General features: G+C 37.6%; 1 protein-coding gene across 1 annotated transcript; it reads right to left on the bottom strand.

The window, feature by feature from the left end:
• Nucleotides 1-113: 113 nt before the first annotated feature.
• On the bottom strand, nucleotides 114-11,408 carry LOC145894645 (uncharacterized). Its single transcript, XM_082983277.1, has 32 exons — nucleotides 10,779-11,408; nucleotides 10,435-10,574; nucleotides 10,242-10,347; nucleotides 10,063-10,190; nucleotides 9,743-9,885; nucleotides 9,604-9,683; nucleotides 9,120-9,347; nucleotides 8,868-8,997; nucleotides 8,458-8,807; nucleotides 7,793-7,912; nucleotides 7,578-7,660; nucleotides 7,275-7,450; nucleotides 7,182-7,212; nucleotides 6,423-6,552; nucleotides 5,883-5,983; nucleotides 5,348-5,579; nucleotides 5,022-5,175; nucleotides 4,832-4,966; nucleotides 4,684-4,765; nucleotides 4,511-4,605; nucleotides 4,147-4,260; nucleotides 3,951-4,078; nucleotides 3,791-3,892; nucleotides 3,508-3,668; nucleotides 3,356-3,440; nucleotides 3,086-3,288; nucleotides 2,916-3,020; nucleotides 2,676-2,793; nucleotides 2,314-2,411; nucleotides 1,933-2,010; nucleotides 1,329-1,875; nucleotides 114-1,134 (listed from the first exon to the last, which is right to left on the bottom strand). The coding sequence occupies exons 1-32, from the start codon at nucleotides 11,288-11,290 to the stop codon at nucleotides 810-812; spliced, it is 5,220 nt and encodes a 1,739-aa protein (XP_082839403.1). The 5' UTR covers nucleotides 11,291-11,408; the 3' UTR covers nucleotides 114-809.
• Nucleotides 11,409-12,118: the final 710 nt, after the last annotated feature.

The following is a 12,118-nucleotide window of genomic DNA, read 5'->3' as shown; positions in this document are numbered from 1 at the left end:
CCCTTAAAACTATTCATTTTTTTCTGCAAATACAACCTGAAGTTTCAGCTTTTATTATTCAATTTTTGTCAATACGTTTCACCAAGTAATTAATTTAAAACGCCAAAACCCCACTTAAACTGCCAGAAACACGTTCAAATTCGCCCTATCAACAGCACATGCCTACGTGCTCAGTCAACCATAAAATTGACCCAATTGGCACATCAGTAATTGCTATTCACATTGTGACAGAGGAATACTTACAAGGTGGACATTTCCGCCGGCAAAACTTAATTTAATGAAATAGAAATATACAGCCTAGCAAATGTCAAATGAAAATCAGTCACTTTTTACATCCGTCGTGTTGCAATGATATGCTAGAAATCACTCGGTTACCGTTTGCCTCAAAGCTTCTTCCCAACTTATTTAGTTTAAATTTGTTTCTTTTGTGCATTGATTTGAGTCTTGGACATAACGACAATAAATGTTTTTCACAGCAAATATTTACACGCTTTACTGAACGAAAGCATCAACAAATAACAAACAGAAATTTAAATTTTCCGGTGGAATTCTGCATAATGTAAACTGTTTTTAGGAAGCGAACAAAAGTGGATGTTGCTATTTACTTTCAGAAATAAGATATACGCAGTTGGTAAAATCAAATTAAACAATAATGCTGAATAACATTCAAAACACATTTTTTTTATCTATTTTAAACACATTTATTAAAATTGAGATATGTTTGCATGCTGATTTATGTACATTACTGACGACGACAGGAAGAAAAAAGTACAAGCATAACTTGTTTTGTGTATACTAGTGTGAAGCAATTATGGGCATGTATCGTGAAAACTCCCTCTATTTATCCTAAACTTCGTCATACGAATTGAGTCGTCAATTCCAATCACCGAATCATTTTTTAATGTTATTTCCGAACCTCCATCCTCAGCATTCTCCTCACCACTGATATTGTCTCTGTGGTGAAGTTGCAAGACAGTTAATTTTTCTTCGGCCATTTTTCTTCCAAGTACGGGCTGTGACTTTGTTCGAATACTGAGAAATTTTTTCGTGTGGTTGTGAGTTGCGTTGTCCGCTCTCTTTATCACAAGAGGGGGAATCCAGGAGCTCGGGGATTTTGTCTCAGTTGTTTGGTTTCTGCGAACAAGTATACGTTCAAGATTTTTGACAAAAAACATATTTTCTGCAGTAAGCTCAAATATTAGACAAATTGGACAAAACGACAAAAATACTGCACATATAGAATACGGAAGGCTGGCATTTAATGTTTCAATATAACTAAACAGTTTTAATAGTAATAAGGAGTATAATACTAACAGTGAAATGTTTACCGTTGATTTTCTAAAGAGTCCAATTTCATGTTTGGAGAATCTTCAGAGGTTGAAGAAGCGTAACTTGGTGTGTTCGAAAATCTGAACCCGTCGGCGTCAGTTTCGGTCGGCGAAACATCAATATTGCCTTCAAACGCCCTGTCGTCATATATGTTGCCGATAGACTTGCCGCTTATATTATCCGAATAAATTCCGCTTTCACTTGATGAAGAAGTTGAGTTTCGTGCACATTTCTCCTCTTCGTTGAAACTACTCTGTTTCTGGCAAACAACTTTTTCATTTCTTTTTCTCAACTCAACACCGGCTTCGTAAGCGGAAATAATCCTGTATTTTTCGCCAATATTCGTTCCAGTGGAGAGGGATTTTTGAATTTTCTTTTTTTGCGGTGGCGCAGGATCTGTTTGTACCGCCACTGATACGGAAGGAGGGGAAATAACCGGACGAGGTATTCTTCGGACAAGTCTTTTCACGGCCACTTCCCCAGTTGAAGATGCTGCCAGCGATTGAAGAGGAATTTCTTTTTTCCAAGTGGAAGAAGCAACAACCTCTGTAAGTCATATGTACCATTAAAAAATCTAGCAGAGAAAAATATGTGCAAGGTTACGTTTGATTTCGGATTTCTTCTTGTCATCTTTTTGATCCAACGTAAGAGAGGATTTTGTCAATTGGGAGTCTCCGGAATCTGTATACAAACGCACAATATGCGTATTTAAAGCTTGCATATATATGTCCAAAGTAAATTTAAGTGAATAAAAATGGATTTACAATTTCGAATGGTGATTTAAGTTACTTTTAGGTTTGTGCGCAATATAATCCCACTTTTGTCGCGATATCGAGGAGTTCACTATTTCTTGTAAATGTTTACAAACTTCATTGCATGTATATATGTTCGAGCAGTGCCTTAAAAGACAATTCCATGCGTGTTTAGGTTTTCGCTTTGGAAAATATTTGACAATAATTAATTGAATCAAGATTTGTTATTAACCATATTCTGCTTTTATTGAAGCAGTTGACGTGGTTCTCGACGCCACCGGTGTTGATCGACTGCCACGTGTCGATGCACTAGAGTTGTCACTGTTCCGCCTGAAAAAACACGCGATAAACCGAGACGGAAGAATGTTCGGTGAAACTGCAGTTGATTTATAACAAACTTTTACCATTGAGTAATGTCTTACTTTAGGGCTACCTAATTTGATTAGACAGTTACTGCGAACATCCAATATTTAAATGTCTGAAATAACTGTATTATCTTCCAATGTGATTCACACATTTGTGGTACCTCTTATATCGCACTTACAAACTGATGAAATTCAGAGAATTAAGTTCCAAGCTAAGTTCATCGCTTACCTGGTCCATTGTTTTGAACTCGATCTCAAATCCCGCAACTTTTTACCCTGTAGAAGATGTTGCCAACCTCGGCTGATTTCCTTCTTCAGTAAACAGTGAAAAACAAACACCCAAAAACCTGCGAAAATCAAAAACTTAAATCTGACGCATATTTAATTTGACATAAAGACTAAATACATCTCGTCTAAAATAAAGATAAATAAAACAGCAGAGAAATGTATTTGTTGATATTAGACACACCTTGCGTAGAATTTAGCACAACAAAGGCATAGGAGAAAAACAGGTGAGCCTCTCCAAAGGAAACAAAAGCCAAACCCCATGTAATTCCCAGTAAAGCCAGTAGACCTGAATATGAATGCTTACACGTCAAAACCAAACAAACCAAATGATTAATAACTTTTTTTGCGCACCCACTGCTCCTCTGAACTTGCGAGCATTTTCTCCTTTTGTTGCCTTTTTACTTCGGCGTGATTCACGCTTGGAAAGTTTTCTGTGTGAGCTGATGCCCAAAAGCTGCCCAAGAACGAGACAGAATATAATGCAGTTAAATATGAAGATGAGGCCGAATGGAGCAATGAGCGTTCCATACAAAACTTTAGGTCGGAGCCAACATCTGAAACATACACATACTTCGGTTTGAAGTTTCCGAAATAAAATATTGTTATGAATAAACAGCTTACATTTTTTGATTTTCAAGTAGAATGTAACTGGGTTCCACGGCAAAATGCAATCCGAGAGCCACTGCCACAAAAATAAAAGGAATTCCTGCGAACAAAAACTGTTTATAAAACCGACATGGTGGAATATGTATGCGAAAGACAGATCGACTTACCCCAGCCAGCCAAGGAAAGTTTGATCAAATATTTTCGGTAATATGCATTGAAGACACGAATTAAAGCGATATACATATTAAGGGCTTCCAAACCCATCCACATCATTGAACAAAGGAGAAAATAATGTAATAAAGCAGCAACAGCGACACAAGATCTTGAGCTTATAAAAACATAAATGTTTACAAGAGTTACAACACACCGTCATAATATCATCAACAAGTTAAGTGAAAAAGTACCATACTACTGCTTTCAAGTGGTCTCCGAAATTTATGTAATACTTACTTAAAATAGGATGGCTGCAGTACAAGAAAAAATAAATTGACACAAATCAATGCCACGCAAAGGCTTGCCAGAATTTTCGACGGAATATCCTTTTTTAGTTTGCTGAAAAACAAATCGTTAGGTGAACTGAGCAACATTTTTAGGTATTCCAATCTCTTACCCAAACAATACGTAGGATAAAAGAGTGGCCGTTAGGCCAAAAATAGACAGTCCGCATCCAACAAACGTTAGAATCCTTAAAATAGCCACGTGTGTTTCTCCAATCATGCCTTGTGTGTTGTAAATATCCTGCAAACAGTATATATTACACTTTCATATTAAATTTGTGTTTCCAAACTGCTTGCAAATAAACTTACGAGGAGCACGGCGAAGTTTGTCAGGTGATCACATTCACATGTGGTTGTTGTCGCGGATGTTTTCTTCACGTGACATCCTTCAGTAGACCACGAACCTTCAGCTGCATCCGGACCCTAAAAACAAATCATTTTGTTTAAAATGTTATACGAGGTAAACAGCAAAACAACGCTTTTAAACATTACGCCAACTTGCAAGTCATTTATACTTGCAAACAATTGCTTCTACAATAGTTTTGCCGAAAAAACAATGATGCGTTAGTTCTGTTTGTAAGAATTAATTCATTTGGGAAATGCTGCACATCGTTTTCGGCAATGACTTTAGTAGAGTGTTTATCTAGATGATTTGGCAAGATACAAAACATACTGGTGGTTGCCAGAATACACAATGGATATTGGATGCTTCCTCGTGCGTGAAAGAAACAACAACAGGATTGCTCAAGTTCCTGACGGAAGTTTGGCCTGTCAACGAAAACAAGTCATCAAAAATTAACGTAGCCCAAACGTGTCAATGCGCGATTTGTTCGAATGCGATCTTACCGACTGCAGCACTGAGAACCAAATCACTGACAACCAGTTGTGATAGAGCATTTGAGGATTCAATTGAAGATTTGTTTGTAAACTGGAGAAAATATCAAAGCGGGCGACGGGTTAATTTAAACGACCCGGAAAATCAACAAAAACTCACCTCGAAAAGTTCCGACATTTTGAAAGTAACAAACAGTAATCTGTTGCTTGATGACGTGTTTTGTATTATTTCAGATGGTAAAGTTATTGATGCTTTCACAGATTGGTCGGTATTCGTATTAAAGCTAAGCTCGGACTGCAAAATATAACAAATATTACAAACATCGCAGAAATGTTGATGTGCATCCTACTGTCAGATCATCGGACAACACGAATGAAACGTCACTTTCGATGGCTGGAGATACTTTGGTCACTCCGACATCTATAGACGACGATGTGACGTGAGATGATGTGGTGTCGGTTAAATTTAACTTTTCAGTTGTTGCTTCAACGTTTCGAATAAACCTGCAAATTTACAAATTATTGAATTCAAATATTTTTATTCCAAACGTTTCGGTGCTCTATTGACTGCAACATAAATACGTAATTCGCCAGTTACAGATGCCTCCGTAACTAGACAGACCAGAAGACAGACATAAATACTTTACTGTCTCTCTGAATTGGTGCGAACTCATACCGAGCATTGGACGATGAAACTTGTCCAGCAATTCGTCGTTCGTGTTTTGGTGACAAGAAGATATTGCTTGTGGCTGAAAGTACGTCTGTCACTGTCGTTTCATCCATAACCTCAATTACTTCAATTCCGCGTTCAAGTATCACAGCCACATTTCCCAAGTCATATGCATTTAGAACTGTTGGATCGAGCGCTGTTAACTGGGCGACCTGGTTCAGTATTGCCGGTGCATTTTCTGTAAGTAGTAAAAAATGAGGTTAGGTGTATAGAAAAGTGCCAGGCAAAGGTGCATATTTTAGGTAAGGATGCAAAAATGTTTTGCGATCGTGTCACATAATGAACCACAATGAAGAAAAATCCATCTCCATGCTACCTCACGTCCAATAATATTTTAAACTCTTTTTACGGATTGTTCTTAAGTAATTGTGTTTAACACAGGAGCACGTAACTTCATTATTTATAGCCATTCTCAATAATTTAAATAAAAACAATCGCTTAGTCACATCTCATGTTTGGCGAAAGCCACACATGTTTTTACCTGATGTTATTGATCCAAGAAATAGTTGCTGAAGAAACAAGCTTGTTTCTGAGAGTGGCTGACAGTTGGTAATATCAGGTGCCAACCATCCTGAAGCGTCACTGAATGTGACGAAACAAGAAGATTTATAATACCGCGTTACATTATATACTGATACATCGAGCCAAGTCATTCTAAAAGTCGGATTATTTTTGTCGAATTATCGGTTTCGGTCGGTTTCAGTTTATGTTCACTGTAAACATGAATTCACTTTTAAGGAATAATTTATCGAAGCATGTTGTTGCATTGGTATCAGTAATTGTGCATTGATTCTGACTTAAATTTTACAAACTGTATAAAATAGATTATTTTTTATTCTAGCTAGAATAGAGCATTTACTTTACCCATAATTCATATGCGCTGCATAAATGTTTTTAAATGACAGCAACTAATGCTAACAGTGATCAATGCATAAAAAGGTTTTTTAATTATTTGATAGAGACCGAATAATTAAACTCGGCAAGGTTTTAGTGTATCTGTACTTTATACACAATAATTTACCATCTTCTGGTGACATTTCTGTCACTCGGAACTGGACAAGGAACAGAAGCAACTGAACCATTTTCTGTTTTTTTCCAGGTAATGTAACCATGCGATGAGTTTCCCGATCGTTGCATTGGACATTTACGTGCTGCAGTCAAAAAAATGTTGTTATACTTTGAACAGAATTCGCACATAAACATTTTCATTAAAAAACGATACTCATTGGAATAGCCATTTGCTAAAAGATCATAACTGTTTCAGCGCGCACTAACACTTATATTAAAATAGCTTCAAACATCTCCAGGTTAAAACTATTAAAGTGTGGTAGTATTAATCAAAATAAAACACAAAAAAGTTGTGTCTGATGTTCATAAAATCAAGTTCTTTATAATAGCAACCAATCAAGTAAAATAACCCCAACAGTGCCCCAGAGTTTGTACAACTATTAAATCACTAAACGGATTAATTAGTTTAAAACCAGGGTTTAGCTGAGGAAGGATAAACATATTGTCTTATTCCTGTGATCAAACTCGTTTTGTTTTGACATTCCAAGTCGCCCATGACGTCATTTGTGCTTTCTACAGATTGTTGGGTTAGTGGGAATTGAAGCGTTAAAAAGATGTCGTACACTATCATCCTGGATTTCAAGTGAATTGTCAGTTACCACGCACGTTTGGGTCATTGTGTTGTAACATGTTTCGTTTTTGAAGGTATGTTAAGTTCGAAGATATGAGTAGAACTAATTACAATCAGAAAAGTAAAACTTTATAAACTTACGAGGGATGGTGGACATGTTGACTGACTGCGCCTAAAAGTAAAAAGCGGGAAAAAAATTCATTTCCTTTTTTCACTGGATGCCAGAATACTTACGACGCAAAGCTTAGAATTCGTTGCGCAAGTGCAATTTGTTGTCATAGTTACAAGGTAGAGACATGGCGTTGGAGATAAACAATGTCCATCAAAACAATAACCAACATCGCAAGTTTTCCCTTCATAACCATCAGCACATATACATGAGGTTCCACCCGGTTCACTTATACATTCACCTGCATGCAGCGAACATTGTTAACCAAATTTAATCATGTCATACAGCCGACATCTTTTTCTCGATCAACCTTAAATTTCGTCCCAACAAAACTCAAAACAAAAGTTTCAAAACACTGAGAAATTTACCTCCGTTCAGGCAGAAACCATCGGTACAACTTTCCAAGTTTCTTTCGCAATTGTTACCCGTGAAACCATTCGTGCATGAACAACTAAATCAAACTTTTTTGAATTAGTCGCGCAAATTAGAAACAGGAGACGAAATATCTTTTTCAATTATGAGTTACTTTTACCACTTAAATAAATGAGAATAACAGAAAAAGAAAAAGCCAAAATTCTTCAACCTGTAGCTATTGATAAGATCTGTGCAGATGCCTCCATTTTTGCAGGGTTGGCTCAAACATTCGTTGATGTTATTAGAACACGTGCGTCCAGCAAATCCTGGGAGGCAATCGCACACGAATCTGGCACAAATTGCATGTATATTGAAGTTTGGTAAAGCTTTAAGAGGTCTAAATGCCTTAGAAGACCACGAAGTGCCTCAGGCTACAAGGAAGGGCCCGCAGGAAAAGAAACATTTTATCTGATGTGCTTATCAATGTACTTAAATACCACAACCAAACTGCATGGTCGCTTTAGTGCATTCTTAGGTAGATGGAATGACAAACTCGTGTCTACATTGTGATAGCGATCCATATCTTTTAGGACAAAAAACATGTTTATTTTGGTTTAACAAGAGAAGATCTTTTAACTAATGCAGTGTATGTAAAATATAGTTTAGTGTGTTAATACACAATCCTTGAAATAATCTTAAAATTTGACATTTTTTGTGCCCTTTTTTCCCTCCAGTAAGTTGGAAGTTTTTACCTATTTACATTTATTTTTACTCAACAATACTGCAAACGGATCGGTGAATACCAACTTTACGCCAACAAGGAAAACGCAAGTTGACAATACGTTGTTGTATGTATTTTGATGCACTTAGTTGACAAAGGGTCTTCTCACTCACCCCTCTTGGTCAGTCGCACAAGTCCCTCCATTATTACAGGGACTCTCCCTACACGGGTCGGCGACGACTTGTGTCTGAACAATGGCTTCTCTGTCCGATTGTGACCTTTCTCTCTTGGTGGTCGCTGACGGATCGACCAGACGATATTCAGCTCCAAAACTCCTATGGGACGTCAATGAGGAGGCGTTTTTTCCGACGTTCCCAGAGCAGTGGCGCAGTGGTGAAACATCGAGAAGCCAACGGCCCGCAACTCCTACGTTTGACCTTTCGTTGACGTAACGAGACAAGTTGGAAGCAATTTGATATCTTCCGATGTTAATGCTGCCACCATTTCCAAAATCGTAACCAATCTTTAAAAATGTTGAGTCAAACATATTATTAACTTGAAATAGAGAAGGAATATTTTTTACCTGGGCAAGATTTTCATCTGACCATTCCTTGTGGTCGTAGTTTAACACGATGAACGTATATCGCTCATCACCACATAAAACTACTTGAAACGAGTTACCTTTGTTCCGGAAATCGTCTTTCATCAGGTGCCTAAATTATTCCATTTCTTAACCACCTCAACACAGCGTGTTTGTAACAACCATGTAAAACAATTTTGCTGCAGAAGGCTTTAAAACAACTCGCAATTTCACCAAAATTGTCCAAACACCCACCAAGTTGCTACAATCGCAAATTTGGAGTTGAAATCATCGATTGAATAATTTTTGTTTATCGCTTGGGCGGAAAGTGATTTAACATCATTTGTTGTTCGATTCAGCAAACTTGCATCCACACTTTGTCGGTAAAATACCAAGGAAGAATTTGAAGTAAAATTAAAACGAGTTTGGTCAGTCCAAAACCCAGCAATAGCCATGGTGCTTGGCAACAAAGAAGACGCAAACCTGAAAACCAAAAACTGATGTTGAGTTTCCCAAGTGGTCGCCATGTGCACAGAGAAGTGGAATTTTAGTCACACATGAGGAACATTTCTTCTTCCACGATGACAATTATTCACACATCACCGCTTAGATGTGTTTGTTCAGCCGAAGAACAGAAATGTTTTGAGAGAAATGTTATGAAACATATGGGCGAGAGGGGTGGGGCTACTTCAAACAACTTTAAAGATCATCTTGAATAGTTTAACTTCCACTAACTTACGGTGACATTGGAAAATTGTCTGGTGTCAAATTGTTTATCTCACGTTTGTTGTTGAATAAAAGAAGTCCGTTTTCAGATACCTGGAAATAGGTTTACATAAGTGTGAACAACGCAATGTACCAAAGTCAAATTATCTTACTTTAAAAGACGTAAGTTTGGCTGATTTCACACAAAGAGTAACCAACATTTCATTGGTTTCCGTTAGGTTGGTTTTCTTGTCCAGGAAACTGTCCCCCTCACTAAGACCGAAAGGGTAAAAATATCTCGGAAGGTTTTCCACACCTGTGAAATTACCAGAAATCACCATAATCCCACATATCTCGGTGTTGGCGAACATCATAGTTGTGCATATCTCTTGGGTTCTGAGACGGCTCACGATGAGAGTTTATGAATGTTTTGCAAGTCGACCGTATGTTTTATCAAAACGTTGGTTTCTTTTACACTTTTAAGTATACTCACATTGAGGTATAATGCACTTTTCGTATCGTTTCGACGGGTTGGTAGTGTAACACCATGGAGCAGTGTCGTTGTCCAAATTCCGACAAAAATTGCTCGTTAAGTCGTCATTTGGATAATGTTTGGGATTTCTAAAAGAAATGGATTAAAAATGTTGTAGATAGTATTGAGGCAGCATTTACGTGAAATGCTTATGTGGAATGTTTGAATCCCAGCGCTGACATTCAATTCCCGAAGCGGTTGTGTGAACAGTACCTCGATATCCACTGCCGTTTGCAATAACACACTCTGTACACGATATAAAAAATTAGGCTATTTTTTGTGTGTGATGAACAGTTGAAAGTATTTAAAGAAAAAATTTTCAAGCATATTTACCCTTTGCTTTGGGAACTACTTCAAAGGAAAGTAATCCTTTCCATGTTTCGTTCGTTGACAGTTGGACGTTTGCTCGAAACCGGACTGAAATATTTTGTGTCGATGATGGCAACCAATACAGGGTGATCAAATGTCGAGGTCTAAATGTAAATGTAACAAAATCAAAATAAATTTGAGTTTGTTGATGTCTGAAAGGACCGTCCGAAAACTAATCATGCATCAAATATACGAAGCTATAAACATGGTAAAAATTTGTTCTTTAACATTTTTAGTAGAAAAGAAAATGATTACATATCTACAACTATGAAAATCGCAGCGCGTTTTTGTCAGCATAACATCAGTACCTGAAGTGAGAGTGGGTAACTGTACAAGTGTCCATGTTTGTAACATTTCCACAACCTACAACGCTGACCTCACTGTCTGAAATACTGGTTTTGAAATTTCCAGCAATTTCTTTGGTATTAACTTTGTGGGCTTGAATAAAAAACGAGGTAATAAGCGGATTCGTCGAAGTTTCGCTTAATTTTGTTGACAATTCCACTTTAAAAGGTTGACCATTCTCGTAGTATCGTTTTGACAGCAAAAATTGAATTGGCGAAGTCGATGTTTTCGCATCAAACATCACCACATTGGAATTGGTCAATGAAAATGACAAAGTTCCGTTGCAAACATCGCTTGTGTTCAAAGTATTTAAAGAAGTTGAAGAGTTGTGTTGGCTGCTGCCAACAACGACACCAGTCACCAAAATATGAAAAAGGAAGAAGGAAAAGGTACATCCCGACTGTTTGCTAACATGCTTCGAACTTTTTGCAATCACAATCGTTGCATCGAGAAGCGATTCTTTTAATATCTGCATGTTTAATACACTTCCACTTCACGTCAAGCTCCTTCCATTGGATTGGGTTTCAAGAAACCACTTGACTTAACACTAGAAAATATTTCGCAGAATTTCAGTGATAGACGGCACATCATCTGTAACTAGACATTGGTGAGTACGAAACTTTAAATATGAACACCTGCATTGAAGGGCAAGTCTACGCTTACATAGTTATGATCATCCTCTGTAGCGCGAAACGGCGGCACGCAGCATTTATTTACAGCAAACATACGTTTTTTAGTGAAACTTGAGACGCCGCCCCAGTAACTGTGAACTTAATGCCCGTTTCACAAACCAACATAATAAGCGTCGGTTTCCGTTATATAGACATGCGCATTAATATTCTGTGGGGACAACGGATATGTATGCCTAATACCTAATAGGGCAAAATCTTCTAGACTGTCGTGCTAACTGCTAAGTTTCAAAACGGATACATGCCAAGTCTCTCACGAAAAAGGGACGAGCTTTGTCTTACTGACTGATGATAGGCGGCCTTGCTTTTCCAGCCTCCCGCGGACATTTGACCCAGAAACGTCAAGTTACTGCTTTCACCACAACAAGTGCTGTCGATTTTAGGTTGGCTAAAAACGTCCCCAATCGTCTGGTTTAAAAATAATGGCAAAACCACCTAACAACATATAAGCTTTCCCCACAAAAATAGTTCACATACTTTCACTGGCGATCCACTGCCCAAGCACTTTAGCAACGAAATATTACCGTTTTACCGCTGGTCTATACCAGCTTAGCGTTTCTGCGATAAAAATTCACATTTCATTTAACTTCTGATCTTAAATATAAGTTATTCCA

Source organism: Ascidia mentula, chromosome 3, assembly GCF_947561715.1.
Source record: "Ascidia mentula chromosome 3, kaAscMent1.1, whole genome shotgun sequence".
In the NCBI taxonomy this organism is placed as follows: Eukaryota; Metazoa; Chordata; class Ascidiacea; order Phlebobranchia; family Ascidiidae; genus Ascidia; species Ascidia mentula.
This window is presented reverse-complemented; position numbering and strand designations above follow the sequence as displayed.